The sequence below is a fragment of the Electrophorus electricus genome, chromosome 6 (assembly GCF_013358815.1).
Source record: "Electrophorus electricus isolate fEleEle1 chromosome 6, fEleEle1.pri, whole genome shotgun sequence".
NCBI classification, from domain to species: domain Eukaryota; kingdom Metazoa; phylum Chordata; class Actinopteri; order Gymnotiformes; family Gymnotidae; genus Electrophorus; species Electrophorus electricus.
In genome coordinates this window covers 2,424,827-2,440,867 of record NC_049540.1, presented here as the reverse complement: position 1 = coordinate 2,440,867, position 16,041 = coordinate 2,424,827, and the positions used below count along the sequence as shown (strand labels likewise).

Genomic DNA, 16,041 nt, shown 5'->3' with positions numbered 1-16,041 from the left:
TGGGTCTTAAAGAAGCAGCTGCGCTGTGTGTCCTCTTGCTGAAGAGTGAATAATTTAGATTTAGTTCATAAAAGTGCCAGGACCTAAGTGCAGCACTACCAGCTGTTAAAGTACACACAGTCCTCTCTCTTTCTTGCTGTCTTTCTACAGCACCTGGAACTTGTGATCGAGGCAGTCGACGGTGCTGAAGTTCAGCTTCCAGGCCTGCTGGTCCTTGTAGTCCAGGCAGTCGATGGTGCTAAAGCTGAGAGAGGAGGCACCGTAGCCCTGAGAGGAGAGTGAGGGTGAGTGGCTCAGGGAGCTACCCATGGAGGGTACAGTGAGAGGTGAGAGAGCGCCCCCACTGGCTGACAGCTGCGAGCTCATGGGTGACAGGTAGGGACTGCAGTCAAAGCTGCTGAAGTAAAGCGATGAGCCATAGCCCTGGCCGTAGGAGGGGCCCTGGCCATAGGAGGGGCCCTGGCCATAGGAGGAGCCCTGACTGTAGGAGGAGCCCTGGCTGTAGCCCATGGTGTAGGTACTGGCTCGCTGCATACAGGGGGTCCCAGGGCCGCAAAGGGGGTCTGGGATGGGCGACAGTGACGTGGGGCTCCACACTGACACAGGGGCAGTGCCAGCACTGGTGCTGGGGGCCACAGTCAGGGGCGGGGCTGACACCATCATGGAGGAGGGGCCAGCACTGGGCTCGGGGGGCATCTCCGGGGGCGGGGTGGTCTTCTTCTTGGGGGGGCGGGGCTTGGGCTGGCCACTGGTCTGCTGTTGCTGCTGACGGCATTTTGCTCTGCGGTTCTTGAACCAAACCTGGGGGGTAAGGGGTAGACATGATGGAGAGAGGGTGAGAGGGTGAGAGGGGGAGAGAGGGTGAGAGAGAGAGAGAGAGAGAGAGAGAGAGAGAGGAAGAGAAAGAAAAGAAAGGTAAGGTGAAGGAAAAAAACAGTGTCATTGGTGAAACTTTGGATTTTATATGGAATGACAAATAGAAATCAAAATGGAAATAAAAATGAAGATTTTGAGTTTCACTTATTATTAGACCACATGTCTTAGTAAAGTATCTTCAGTAGAATAAAGTGAATATTAAGGAAACATCACCCCCTAGAGGTCCTGTTATTGGCAACACTGGAGCTCCATCCTTTAACACCTGAAACAATTCATTCAGGTTGCCTGGGTCCTCATCTTCAAATCTTAGCGTTTTCATCTGTTCTCAGATGTCACGTCTCATCCTTGTATCATGTGTACTCATATGCACCTCACTTGAATTTCATCACTGAATAAATTCTACCTTTCACGTATATTTTCTTATGTACCCCAAGTTAGACCTAAGTAGTGTCCCTGTCATCTGCACTTGTCTGTGTCTCACGCTGCACTCAGCTGTACCCAAAACTCATCAGGCAAGTGTCAGCAGCAGCATGTAGTGTCTCACCTGTACTTTAGACTCAGCATGCAGTGTCTCACCTGTACTCTGGACTCAGGCAGGTTTATTTTGAGCGCCACCTCCTCCCTCATGAAGATGTCGGGGTACCGTGTCTTTGTGAACAAAGCCTCCAAAATGTCCAGCTGAGTGCGTGTAAAGGTAGTGCGCTCGCGGCGCTGCTTTCTCGGAGTGGCTGAACACACACACACACACACACACACACACACACACACACACACACACACACACACACATATATATATATATATATATATATATATATATATATATATATATATATATACATACATACACACACGCACATGGATAATATATTGTTTAAATAATAGTTTGTTGAATGTTGATTGAATTAGTTTACTGAACTAAATTAAACGGAATTCACCCCAATGCGGCCATACACAATAAATCGCCTACATACTTTCTCTCGACTAAACGTTGCTTATTTTGCCAGTTGACGCGGTTTAACTCTGCTAGTAAAGCCCATGCTTGGATGTGTTTGACCCAACAGTGAAATACAAGCTGCGCATTAGTTGGTGATGGTGAAAGGAGACGACGGAGGTGCTTGTGAAATGCTCATAATGCAGTAACGTCATATCTTTTAAAGCCTCATGCACTTTATCAGTAATAGAATACATAGCAAGAATGCATGTTACACTTGAATTCTGATAACGAAAAACATTTGCTTTTTATAAAGTTTATAAAGTTCAAGTTGTTTTTATTTACGGTCCATTTTTGGGGGGCGGGGGGCAAAAGAGTCGCTAGTGTTTGAATATATTTCAGCGAACATAGTGCATATTATTTTGGATTTTTTTCCTAACTTCAACATAGGGGTTGTGGTATAAATTACTGTTATAATGTCTTTTAAAGTTGGTCCTTGGTGGAAGAGTAAATATTTTATTATTTTTACCGAGTAAATTAAAACGTCGCATTTCATTCACAATTAAATATATTAATTGTCTATATTTAACATGTCAATATTCAACATGTTATTCAATGCTGAACATAAACAATTAGAATTATATTCTATTAAAATAGATTCAGAAGTTAATTGGCGTGAGGGGTGCTCGTGGCTCGTACTAGTGAACTTGCATATATTCCATATTTTGATCCAACAATTCAAGAAAAATATTGAGAGATGTTGTTAGAGGATAGCATAAAATGCTAGAGAAAGTTATGTAGGCGATTGATGTTTTCCATTTAGTGGCTGTTTGTCTTGTGATGGCTATTTTTAACAAAAATAAATAAATAAAAACGAAATATTAAAGAATGAAAATGTGAAAAAGAAAACCGTCTTGGATTAAATATTAAAATAATATATATTGAAAAGAAGGTAGAAAACTAAATCTGTACCATGGAATTGTTGTTTTTATTTATGTAGGTATTTTTAAATTGCGACCATTATATTTAAATGTTCAATAATATAACATTTGCCATTGAAAAGCATCAACACGCGCTAAGGAAAATATAGGAGTTTAAGGACATTTAGTCATTAAACTTTTTAAACTCACCTGGGTAGCCGACGTTGTTTGTAGTAGGTCCATCCCTGGAGCGGACAGAGTTAACCCGTTCACTGCGTAATGAGTCTGCTTTATGTAGGACATCATGCTTGGGATGGACGCGACTCTCAAACCCCTGCCTCTCTCCACTGCTCTGGCCTGCGTGACGCCGCGTGCCGTCCGGGGTGCACTCTTCTCACCGAGGGCCGTCTGTCTACCGTCTGCCGTGCGTGCGGGTCGCTCCTGGTGGAATGCGCACGCTACGCAAGACACCTGTAGGCTTTTCTCCCCGGCTCTTCTTTCGCTCTTTCTAACCACGAGTGGAATTCAATAATTGTATAGCACAGATGATGTGAAGGTACACTACAAATGCGGGAATAAAGTGTAAAAAAAACCAAAAAAAAAAAACAAGTTCACGAGTTGTTTTTAGGTTCTCCTTTGGTTAAAGCACGTTATGAAACCGGAGGGAAGCGGGACACTGCGCGCAATAAAGAAAAGAGGAGCTAATCAAGAAGCATCACTAACAAACACACACACTTCTATCTCCCCCCCTTCTCTCTCTGTCTCTCCTCTCTTGATGTCTCTAGTACAAACAGGTTGACATAGGCAGGACATGCCTCTCTAATGTTTAATGTGAACTCATGGTCACAGTAATCAGCTGTTTCGATATCAATTAATATACACAATTGCATGTGAGTTCTGATTTATTTACACACAAAAGAATAGTTTACTTATTGTACACCTATTGTAGAAATTGTATCGTGTATGTTATTATAAGATGTCGTATTACACTAAAATAGGACTACAATGACTTTTTTCATTAAAAAATACATTTATATCCTATATATCCTATATTTTGCAAACTGCAGAATTTAATTATCTTTCATTGTTGGCGTTGCGTGCTACAACAATTGTTAAATTCTATACAAATGCGCTGGGTTACAGTTTTTAATAGTGTTTAATTGTCTTATTTCTTACTCTTTGTAGGACAATAAGCTTACTCTGCCTTACTGCCAGCAATGATATATTTGTCCCTCCCAGAATTTTCATTTCCACAAACACCCTTATATAAAGTAAAATATTAAATGTTCTTGCAAAATTCAAATATAAAATAATGCAATAATATGTGAAGATACTGAATATATTAGGTAACATTTCATTAAGGCAATACTATATTGGATTTTAACTTACAATCAAAATCACAGACTAATAATGTATTTGTTTTGTTTTTGTTGAATTAAAATGGTGAACTATAAAAGGAAAATAACCTGTTACTTTTTATTTTTCAATTAATTTAATAACAAACAACGACAATACTAATTTTATATTGTGTTGTTTCTTATCATTGGTGGTTGTTGTTGTTATTACACTTTCTCTTGTAAGTAAGTCTTAAAGTGTTCCCACACTGTTAGTCATATTTAATTACCATACACACACACACACACACACACACACACACACACACACACACACACACACACACACACACACACACACACACAGCTGCACTGATTAATCACAATGTGCTTTATCTGAAATGTAAGACTCTTAGTCCGGGATAAAAGGTGGAAAAGTGTTTTCTCATGAATGAGAGAGAAAGATCAGAACGGAGATGATAGAGGAGCTAGTGACCAGAACGGAGATGACGGTGGGACGGAGAAGGCACGAACACCATGCAGGACACAGAACAGTCAGATATCCTGTGGGAAAGAAGGAGGGATGAAGATGGAGGAAGTTGCAGCCTGGCAACAGAGGGAAATGTGCTCTCTGGACCACTGCTGCTGGACCACACAGTGACAAGAGGTCTTACTGAGAACAAGAACATGACTAGGTATGTGGGTGTGGATAGGTTTGTGAAAGAATGGATGGATGGATGGATGGATAGATAGATGGATGGGTGTATATATGGATGTGTGGATGGATGGTTGATGAGTGTGTTTATAGGGTGCAGGATTGGGTGGTGTGGATTGGGTGTGTATATGGGTGCGTGGATGGATGTGTAATATACAAGAAACATGGCGTACCCCTCCCTGGTTAACAGATGACACATATTGTAATGCAACCAGGTATGACCAATATGGTGAGAGGAAATCTGAAGGCTCTCTGGAATGGAGCTCATACAAAGACATTGAGATTGGACAAAAACAAGATTTGTTATTAGAAAAACACCTTAGTCAGATAGTTATAACAAAAACCCCTTACTTAGAATGCTGGAAATAGGATATGACATGACAGAAAGAGATTGTCATTAAGGGGTTAGCTTTATGAGTGGGGTCCATGACAGTTCATGACACACCTCAACCAATTAAAGTTGCATTGGACAACTGTGTTACCAGATGCATCACCACACAAATACACCACAACTGGCTTTCTACAGCAATTCTATCCATTTCCCAATTACTGTCTCTTTTAAACAAACAGAAGCCAAGCTATTACTGAAGATGAGGTGGTTTACACACAGATGCAACAAATCCCTAACAAAAGCTACAACCACATTAGTTAATATTCATTAAAGTGAGGTGGTAAGCATACCACCTTTTTAAAATCAATATCTCCTTTGTTATTAAACAAACCCTACACACTATTTAATAACCAGTTAAGAACCTTTTTAAACTATTCCCTTTGCCTCTGGTGAGCTGTTGACCTGTACTGGGTTATACTTTTGATTTTGCAATTGCTTTATTTTCACAGTTGAGGTATAATTGGTGAAAACAGAATTTTTTTTTTTAGCATATATGATGTTTGTGACTTTGTTTGTCCATCCAGTGTGAGGGCAAGGAGGTTGGTGGAAGTGGGGGTTATGGAGACAGGCCGGGGTGGCAGACCCAGGCTGGTGGGGGAGGAGGATATCCATCTGGCAACCACCAGCTACACAGCCACTAGAGCAATTATGGAAGTGGACTATCATCTAATCCGCAGACACGTGCTCACACGCGCGCATGCACACACACACACACACACACACACACACAAACTCATGAGAACACACCCTCTTACAAATAGATTTTCTCTGGACTCTGGTCAACACACTGGCACACTCAAGATGAAGAGATGAAATACATAGAGAATGTGAACAAGAGGTGAGGGTAGAGGGGAAAAAAGAGGAGTGGAAATGGAATGAGAGATGAGTGAGGTGGAAAAGAGAGAGAAAGAGACAGGGGGAGTGAACCACGTCATCGCTGGCACACTGGATCAGATAATCCAGATTAGAGAGTCTAAAAAGAACCGGTTTAATCTCCTGCCCAGCCAGTAATACACAGACCGATGTCAGCACCAATCACTCACTCAGTGATAATCCCTGACAAAACGCACACACGCCCCACACATATGCAACACACTCCACATATGTGACACAGTGCAAACAGCACCTCCTCTTTTGTGACACAAACAAACACAACACCCAAATAATTCTTTTTCACAAACACAGAAACATAAAATACCATTTTAACACACACAGACATTCAAAGTCTCAGAAAAAACATACATCTAGTCTCATAAACATGCAACACTTACAAAAAACCATACATGAGTGATCTAGATGCACATAATACCAACACAATTTACACTATACTTTTGACACACAGGCTCACAAAAATATGCAGAAAAACAATAATAGCAATACAATTAAAATTTTAATTAATAAAATTAAAACCATTAAAAGTCTCACTGAAACAGTTACAGCATGTGATGTGTTGAGTGGTTGCATCATAGCTGTAGGAACACATACAGTTCCAATATATAAATAACACACATACCAAATAATCTAAGCAGATAAAGAGGAGTAGAGAGAATCGAAATGTGTAAGTGGTATGGGAACACTGACTGAATGAGACCATGTGTGCCCCCTGGTGGTCGTTGCCTGTTTCTCTGTTCTTTTCTCACACTCTCAACATGCGGTGATGTAATGCCAATGTGTATCAGAGTGTTATGGTATGATGTAAAAAGTTGTGTAAAGTCTGAGGTTAAATATTGTGTTGTGTGTGGGTATAAAACTATGAAAATTGCAGGTTCTAGCAATTCCCAAATAGCTGTTATATTGGGCTTTTTATACACAAACAAAAAAAACTGAGTGATTGGTGATGCTGTAGATCAGAGGGGTCATAGGTAAACAGTGAAAATCACTGACTACACAGAAGGGCCACAACCAGACAACTTGGATCCACATTGACCAGAGTACTGGATAGGTCCAACAGATTGGACAACTGCATGTTCCTCCTGCACCGTGTGCATCTGGGCAATGTGGTGTGCAGAAGGTTTTAGATTTCCCTGTTGGAACTGGTTGTGTCAGGCCCCCTGAAGGACATTTGTCAGCAGGATGAATCTGTCCACAACCAGACAGGATGAATCTGACCACAACCAGACAACTTGGATCCACATTGACCAGAGTACTGGATAGGTCCAACAGATTGGACAACTGCATGTTCCTCCTGCACCGTGTGCATCTGGGCAATGTGGTGTGCAGAAGGTTTTAGATTTCCCTGTTGGAACTGGTTGTGTCAGGCCCCCTGAAGGACATTTGTCAGCAGGATGAATCTGTCCACAACCAGACAGGATGAATCTGACCACAACCAGACAACTTGGATCCACATTGACCAGAGTACTGGATAGGTCCAACAGATTGGACAACTGCATGTTCCTCCTGCACCGTGTGCATCTGGGCAATGTGGTGTGCAGAAGGTTTTGGATTTCCCTGTTGGAACTGGTTGTGTCAGGCCCCCTGAGGGACATTTGTCAGCAGGATGAATCTGTCCATCACCAGAGCTGCAGCACCGTGGGCCTTCCTTCATTCAGGTCATGTAGGCTGTGTCATTTTACTGACAGCCATTTTCCAGTGATCAACATCCTAAATGCTGTAAATCACATCAGCCTTCTGTCATTAATATAAAGCCAAACATTAGCTTTGAAACAGTTTTTAAATGCTCTATTCTGGATAAACAAAGTCATATATGCCTAAATATATACTTCCATGTATACATAGAATTACACATAAATAACACTAATTATAATAATAGTTCTAGTCTGCATATTGTTAATGAGCAGGTGGCATGTACTATTTCCTAGGCATCATCATTGATCCCTGTATCTTAACAGTATTCTAGTTCATTGGTATCTTGGACTCTAACCTACTGTACTGGCCAGGATATATTCTATGAGTAAATGACAAAGCACTTTTGTAAGTCACTCTGGATAAGAGCGCCTGCTAAATGCTGTAAATGTAAATGTAGGCAAAAGCACATGGCAGGAGAATGTGCAGGTGCACTGGACAACTGGGACACTTCAGTGGCATCCTGCACTATAGCTCTCGCTGCTGCTGCCGGTGGCAGATGGGGATCCTTCTCATCCCATCCCATTCCCTCCCAACCCCTCCCATCCCTTTTCATCTCCTCTCATCCCCTCTCATCCCCTCCCATCTCCTCCTAACCGCTCCCGTCCCCTTTCATACCCTCTCATCGCATCCTATTCTCTCCCATCCCTTCCTCTCCCATCCTCTCTAATCCGTTCTCATACCCTCTCCTCCCATTCCCTCCCATTCCCTCCCATACCCTCTCATCCCCTTTCATTCCCTCTCATCTGCAGGTTCTGGACACTTTGGCTTCTTCCCTAAGCTCTGCTGGACACTGGTGGTCTGACTGAGGCTTCTTACAGTGTGCTGGACCCTGCATACATGGAATCAGACACAATTTTAATATCACTGCCAGTACTTGATGAGGATAAATTGTGTAGAACTTTTTAATGTTTTGATAAAAGTCAGTGTGATAACTAGCTGATATGTTAGTCAATGGTTCATTATATTTTATACAGTTTTTGGTTTGTTCATAAACAGGGCCTCCTGTAGTTACCATCTGTGTTAGGGTTGGTGGTGGAAATACACATGGCATCACTGCTGCCATCTTTAAATATATATGGAGAGACATGTTTGGATAAAAGATGGAAATGTTTGCTTCTGTTTTAGGTTTCATCCCAATCACTAATCCTGTGTTTATCCATTATTTATTTACAGATAATTAATGAATATAATCATCTCTCTGTGAATGGTGTGGTATGTTCTGTGAGGAAGATAAAAGCCCCTGTATTCTTTCTCATATGCTGCAGTGTTATGAGCTGGAACTAGACAGTTAGTCCTGCCCTATGTAAAGAGTAAACATGGAGAGGCAGCATTTAGCTATTATGCTGTTTTAATAATCAGCAGATACTAGCACAGCCCTGAAACTAGATGTTTTTAAATCGAAACTAAAAACAATCATATGGCCAGGCTTTTGGCTCAGGTTAAACACTGGTCCCGCAGATCCTGTAGCACTGCACTTTCAACTTTTAAGTGCTACAGTGTGCTTTATTTATTTTAATTCTTAATGTATTCTATCATTATCTTTTATCTCAATTTATGATTCATGTGATTTTGTAGACTTTATATCTTTTATATCTTTATATGTTTTATATATTTATATCTTTTATCTATTAAACATATTTCATTCACCTTTTATTTTTTTTATCTTTCATATTTTTAAAATTAATTTTAGTTAATTTTCGTATATTAGCTACATTTAGCTTTATTTCATTTAGTTTTCTTTTATTTTTGACAAAGACCTTCCTGAGATGATAGATCTCTGTAAGTAATAAGCTTTATTATTCTTCAGTGTTTTTTGTGAAGCACTTTGAATTGCCACTGTATATGAAAAGTGCTATACCAATCTTGCCTTGTTTTGTCTTGTACTGAGATATCCTTGATCAAAGCACGGGCACAGTTGTTTGGCATGTGTTGCTGCAGGAAAAGTGTAAGGTTATACGAGAGGTTATAAGAGAGGTTTGTGCAATGAACAAGCTAAGCAGATGGATTAGGTAGCAGCATTCAGCCATGTTTATAGACTGGGTATGTAAAGTCATGTTGGGATACTGGAGGTATCCTGGTGAGAATATGATCTTGGTGTTGGATGATGTGTGTGTTGAACTATTTGATTTCACTGTCCAGGCCCTGTTTCATTGTGGGTGTGTATAATTAGTAGAATGGGGCCAGGCTACCCCTCATTTGGTATATTTCCTTTCTGGGGTTTTTTGTGGTTTGTTTGTTTGTTTGTTTGTTTGTTCCTTCATTTAATTAGTTTTTTGTAGCTGGACCGCCAAGGGTAGTTTTATTAAGCGTGTGCACAGTATCTGACCCTTGTAATTGTAATAGGTTATCTATAACTTTTTTGTTTGTTTGTTTAGCTTGGTTTGGGCATTGACTGGGACCCAGACCTAGGTGTACAGGGTTAGCAGGCTGCACCTATGTCTATTTTCTATTCAAATTTATTTGTATATTTTTTTATAACACAAGTTGTCTCAAGGCAACTTTACAGAAATCATATATTATTTATATTAAGACTGTTAGTGTGCTGTTGTCCAAGTTATTTTCTCCATTTTGTTTGGCAAAGGTTTTTTTGTTTAGTTTTATTTTTAGGTACAGTGCTGTATTATAATTTCTTTTTTTTTTTTCTTTTTTTTTTTTTACCTATACCTGCTGGGAGACTCCAGTGTTTGTTATTTGTTTATTGTGCTTATGAAGGCCTAGATTTTATAACTCTTTTTCTATTACTAAATAAATATCTATGTGAATATTTTTATAAACAGCTTTGTCTAAGTCATTCACATGCATGCATGCCATAGATTAAAGCAGGATGCTGGGTTGACCTAGTCTGGGAATGCCCTGGGATACTTCCACATCTGATTATTGAGTAATTCTGAAATCCATTTAAATTTAATTAGACTCCATGCACAAAGAAAAGGGTCGTACATCAGAATAAGCAATTAGGAGGTCATAACATTTTGCAAGCAAAACAAATATTTTGCAAGATCCTCAAAAAGTCCTTTTATATGGATTTCTTCATCAGCTTCATGAATAACGGAACCTCCCAGGGTGAAATCGAATCACAGAGTTGGTGAGGTATGTCAAAAGAAGCAAAAGGAGCTACAAAGAGACCTAAAAATACAATAACCAACAGTCTCATGACACTGGGCAACTATTTTCCTTGGGATTACATGGCAACACACAACATAATCTGTAGGAATGTAGGTGTAGGAGGTGTGGTATGTACAGAGTATAAACTTTGAACCTAAGTTATCTTTATTGAGGTAGGCTACACGTTCTAAATTGTCTGCCAATTTGTTCATTTTTTCGGGTTTTCTTCTTCTTTTTTATGACATTGTGGCAAAGCTGCCCAAGATTCTGCATGTTACATGCTGTTACTGAAATTAATAAAGTTAAGGCTTCGTTAGCGTACATGAGAAGCCTTTCAGAAAAAGGACTGGGAGGATATAAACCATCATCTGATCATCATTTCACATTCATGGGTGGGGCAGGGGTTGATAAATTACACCTCCGCTCGTACTCTTCCTGTTTCTGTCATACTGCATGTAGGAGCGGTTAGTGGAAGCGTCCCTGATGGCGGATGAATGGAAGAAGAAGTGCGATTTGGAGTGGCACCTGGGGTCTAACCATGTCCCAATGCCCGACAGCGTAGACTGGAAAACCGTCTACGGAAAAAAACCATTCGAGCGGAATTTACTCAAGAACCCGCGGCCCCACGGTAATTTACGTCATCAGTAACGTGACATGTAAACAGTCCATACGTGTGCGCGCATGTGGCTATGTTTACATACACGTCTGAAATTAGTTAGCTTGGCTGGATGGATTAATGGCTGTCCCTCTTAAAGTTTTTGTGAGATCGAGTTTTTAAAAGACGTGAGGTACTTTTTAACTTTTAGTAAAAATGTAGTCTTTCCACAGCTTCTACACGCTTGTAGTAGATGTCAGATAGCCAGGTAGCATTGCCAGCTAAAGTTGCGCTAGCTAGATAAAGTTTATGTCTTTGAATCAGAAGAGAATTTCTGAGTTTAGGAACGGTCTCGTAATGTAGCTGTGAAATGTAGACTTTAAAGATCAGGTCAGGATTTTGCAAGATAGTTGCAACACTTTGATAACTGGGTTTTTTGAAAACTTATTTGTAGAAAACCTTTTTTTTTCTAAACTAGCTATCGTTAGCTACCCAGCCAGCCACAACGTTCAAGCAAATTTCACACTATTTATTTATTTATTTATTTTTGTTTTTTGCTAGTAAGCAAAGCTCTCTTTTTTGCCTCTGGTTACGCGTCGTCTGCATATGTGTTGAGACGGGAAGGGCGTCGGCCTCAAACTTGTATAAACGTTAATCCCGGGCAACCGTGATTGTTCTGGTTAACAGACGTGACCCACGAGGCACCGCCACCCGAGCGCGAGATTCCGGGAGTACCTACGAGAGATGACGTGCCCCCCCAATTAGAACCGACGGGTAAACTCCAGGCCTTTAAAGCATAAATCATATTTCTGATAACGTCTATAACAGATGGCCACATCAAGTCCATTATTTATGGTTTTTACTTTAATGATGTGGTTTCTCATACCTGAAACAATATAAGATCTCGTGGGAAAACCATTTGTTTTATGTGTGTGGACTAGCTGTGTTATTAATGTCCTGTACATCACACCTCCTGGGTCTCTTTCAGGTGATTTTGCAGGTTGGACAACCAGCACAGAGGTGTTGCCATATGATACAAACAACATACCACCAGGTGCGGTGGTCTGCTATTTGCCGCAGTACAGGTAAAGTGTGGTGATGAGCAGCGGAACCTCTAGGTTTGAGGTTGAGGATGTGTGGGTGGAGTCTTAGGATGTGGGGAAAGCAAACATTGGTTGGGCGTGTGTGAAGTTGTCAGAAAGACTAATAAGGACTAACAGCCCACCCACTGGAGTAACTGACCCATACATTTGTAAAGCTGTTTTGTAAAGACTTGTCTTGTAAAAAGTGCTACATAAATAAACTTAACCTTGACCATATTCTGTTCACACTAGCTGGGTTTATCTGATTATTATTTTTTTTTTCTAAACACCCCAGGTGACAGTGGTTTTGGTCCATTTCTGTTATTTTCACAGAATCTTTTATTCATTAGTGTGTGTTGTGCACTTTAATCAGATGTGGTACATTAAATGTTGGTTACCATAAAGCCCAAAACAATATACATGACGAAAGGGACCCTTGCAGTTTTTGCAAGTATTGCATAAGTGTGGTCTACAGTGTAGTGTGATCGAGGTGAATATGGGCAGGACTGAAATAGGTTTTGGTGGGCCACAGTAGCTCAGTCCAGGTTTACATACACTTGAAGGTGCTCTTGTTCCACTCTTGTTGGGTTTGAATACAACACTTAGGTTCTTATACTGATGCACTTTGCGCCCCCCTCTAGGTGGTTTTCAATGTCACAGCAGATTGACCTGAAGGCTGAGGGTCTGTGGGATGAGCTACTGGACAAGTTCCAGCCAGATATAGTCATTGAGGACTGGTGAGTCATGAGTGCTTGTTGTTATCTATAATTCAGCACTGGTGAGTCATGACTGCTTGTTATAGTCTGTAATCCAGATTGTTGAGGTAGAAATGTTCATTTTATTTCATACATTTTTATTTTTTGTTTTGATATTTTTTGTTGCTGCTAAAAAGAAGTTGTTCTTCAGCTGTAAATTGACCAGTGCAGTGTGTACATGGTCGTGTGTGTAATATAATCTGTACAAATGAAATAAATTCACCTACATGTCTACCAATCCATACTGTGAAGCATGACACCAACTGCACAAACAGAATGTGGTTTTTCTCCTCAAGAATACCCTTATGACCTTTAATAACTGCTGTTGGCTAAAGAGAAGTGAGCCAACCACTCTGCCAGTTGAGAAATTTTGGAGTTTATTATTCTTTCACACCAAGTTTCTACCTGTTGCACTGAGTTCTGCTTTAAGCAGGGTAACGAGTTTCTTAACACATGACTTAAACTGTGGCTTGTGGGATGTTGTTGGTTGTGGCTGGATAAGTCTTTGGCGTGTGTGCGTGCGTGCGTGCGTGTGTGCGTGCGTGCGTGTGTGTGTGTGTGAAGTCTGAACAGTTTACAGTTTTGGTGTCCATCATTAAAATAGTAACTCTGGCAGGCGAGGGGTGTATTAACAAATCAAAAATCTTCACTACAGATTGTCCTACAGATGATCTCAATTCTTTTGCAAGGGGTGTGTGTGCGTGTATGCAAGTGACTTGTATGTCAGTTAAGTGTCAGTTAAATGGATTTCTCTTGTGATTCGTGTGTAGGTATGAGGAGAGTCAGCTTGATGGTTCTATCTATGAGCTTCATGTGAAGTTGCTGGCTGCTGATCAGCAGACTGTCTTAAAAGAACACCAGTGTATGCCCATGGAGAACCTGGAGAAATACTCCCACAACTGGAAACGGGTAACACAGCCGCACCAAGACACATGCGCGTGCAATTGCACACTATTTCCAGTTACCTAGTTAGCTTTACTCACCTGCAAACACATGCTTCGTGCTTCACATGGCTGCATTTGAAGCCATTTTGTTGTTATTATGAAATAACACCTTAGAAGGAATGTATTGCCTCATAACTCATACATTGTGCATGTGTGCAGGTTTCCCACACTTTCTCAGGCTATGGGCCCAGTGTGAGGTACATCCACTTCCAGCACAAAGTGAAAAGCAAGTTTATGGTGGAATTCTTTGGTACTTTGGTCACAGACAGCTCTGTGGTCATCAAGGCAATCAGATCCACTTCATAATTACCCTGCAGAGACCTAGAGATAAGGCCCTGGTGGGCAGAACAGTTTCTTCTTTTGTGTGATCGCATTGTCAAACCTTAAGCCTTAAAGTTTGCTGAAGAGTGAAATGCCTTTTAGCAGATGTATTGAACCTTTTAATAAACCAAGGTGTTTGACAATGTTGAGTTTTTGTTTTTATGGCTGTGTATGGGTACTGATCTGACAATCCCATTTTAAGAAAATGAATGCACAACAAAATGAAATTCAGTATCACTTGTATTTTGATTGCCTTTTGTGAATCAAAATACAATGTGAATATTTTAGAATGGACATTGACAACTGACATTTATATAAAATTAGGTTTTCTTTATAATACACAGGCAGTGATCATGGTACTTTTTTGGCGGTGTTGAATGTTAAACCATTGGACAGCAGAGGGCGCGCGAGATAAAGTAATAAGTACAGCTGATGACTGGTCCTAACCTCTACTGCAAGATGTGCTCACGTCAAAGTCAAAATGTCTACATGGAGAGATGGATATACACAGTAAAACATTAAACGTTATACCGTCAATGAAACCGATGTCCTTCGAAACCTACAAGTTTTCCCATCAGAAATGCACTTGACTGTTCAATAAAACAAATCTTCACTGTGGGGCAAAGTTTTGTTAATATGATTGGCTGTAGTGGATTTGGACAACCAGGAAAGTTGGCGATACGCCCATCGGGCTGTATTGTTTGTATTGCCCGCGTGTATTGTCAAATGCCGTCTGAAGTTAAACAAGAGGTGTCTGCCGTCAAAGTAACTGGTCACTCCGGTTTGATCTGCTTAATCCAGGTGATGCCATCACTTGGAATTGGCACTAATCTACCCCACCACACGTGTACATACACTCAATCATGAATGGCTGATTCAGGAGTCAGATATGCACCCTTTAATTGCAGTGGTCTCTAACGGTTGGTCTCTGTCCAGTAAGCGTTATCATTATTGCAACGGACCATTTGAGGACGAGACGTTCTGACGCGCCTATCGTAGTGTCCGGTGTCGTGTTGCACAGTGGACAATGCGGTGCGCGTGGAGCGCAGTTATTTTGTCAGAGGGAGATAGAAGTCGGGAGTGAGTAATTTTCCCATCTCGGAAGTTGATGGTGCGACTGTCCTGAAACGGTGGGCAAAATCTCTCAGTGCCGGTGATGCGCGAGCCCTTGCCAAGCCTGCCATAGAAAACAAGGTAAGCACTCTAGTGGAAAATGTATCACTCTAATTTTTAACTGTGCTCAGGTTTATATACTTAGGCCTACATATGGATTTTTTTCAGGTTTTTACGGTAAGTTAATGCAATTTCATAGTATACACAGGCCAGTAAAACAGATCATAGGCCAGCTGCCCCTCCCGGGTTTGGTGTTCAAGCGACCTGGGACGAAACTTAATGTCCACGTCAAAACGGTCCATTACAAAGTGCGGTTACGGATTATGCGTTAGGTAACGAAACAGTAGCCGCGTCTACTTTATCTGTGTAG

At 40.8% G+C, this 16,041-nt stretch overlaps 2 protein-coding genes across 2 annotated transcripts; one reads left to right on the top strand and one right to left on the bottom strand.

Moving 5' to 3' along the window:
• Nucleotides 1–144: 144 nt before the first annotated feature.
• Nucleotides 145–3,036, bottom strand: crx (cone-rod homeobox). The gene is made up of 3 exons (XM_035527448.1): nt 2,943–3,036; nt 1,453–1,607; nt 145–801 (listed from the first exon to the last, which is right to left on the bottom strand). The coding sequence occupies exons 1-3, from the start codon at nt 3,034–3,036 to the stop codon at nt 145–147; spliced, it is 906 nt and encodes a 301-aa protein (XP_035383341.1).
• An 8,264-nt stretch (nt 3,037–11,300) lies between these two features.
• nccrp1 (P1, F-box associated domain containing) lies at nt 11,301–14,705 on the top strand. The gene is made up of 6 exons (XM_027032688.2): nt 11,301–11,489; nt 12,144–12,230; nt 12,445–12,541; nt 13,180–13,275; nt 14,064–14,202; nt 14,397–14,705. The coding sequence occupies exons 1-6, from the start codon at nt 11,345–11,347 to the stop codon at nt 14,541–14,543; spliced, it is 711 nt and encodes a 236-aa protein (XP_026888489.2). The 5' UTR covers nt 11,301–11,344; the 3' UTR covers nt 14,544–14,705.
• The last annotated feature ends 1,336 nt before the right edge of the window (nt 14,706–16,041 follow it).

Bases quoted from the DNA above. Each gene is read 5' to 3' on its own strand.
- crx (XM_035527448.1), bottom strand. From the start codon at position 3,036: ATGATGTCCTACATAAAGCAGACTCATTACGCAGTGAACGGGTTAACT. The intron at 1,608-2,942 runs AGGTGAGTTTAA...TGTGTGTGTGTT, and splicing joins ACAAACAACGTCGGCTACCC to CAGCCACTCCGAGAAAGCAG. The intron at 802-1,452 runs GTGAGACACTGC...CTTACCCCCCAG, and splicing joins TGCCTGAGTCCAGAGTACAG to GTTTGGTTCAAGAACCGCAG.
- nccrp1 (XM_027032688.2), top strand. From the start codon at position 11,345: ATGGCGGATGAATGGAAGAAGAAGTGCGATTTGGAGTGGCACCTGGGG. The intron at 11,490-12,143 runs GTAATTTACGTC...TCTGGTTAACAG, and splicing joins CAAGAACCCGCGGCCCCACG to ACGTGACCCACGAGGCACCG. The intron at 13,276-14,063 runs GTGAGTCATGAG...ATTCGTGTGTAG, and splicing joins GATATAGTCATTGAGGACTG to GTATGAGGAGAGTCAGCTTG.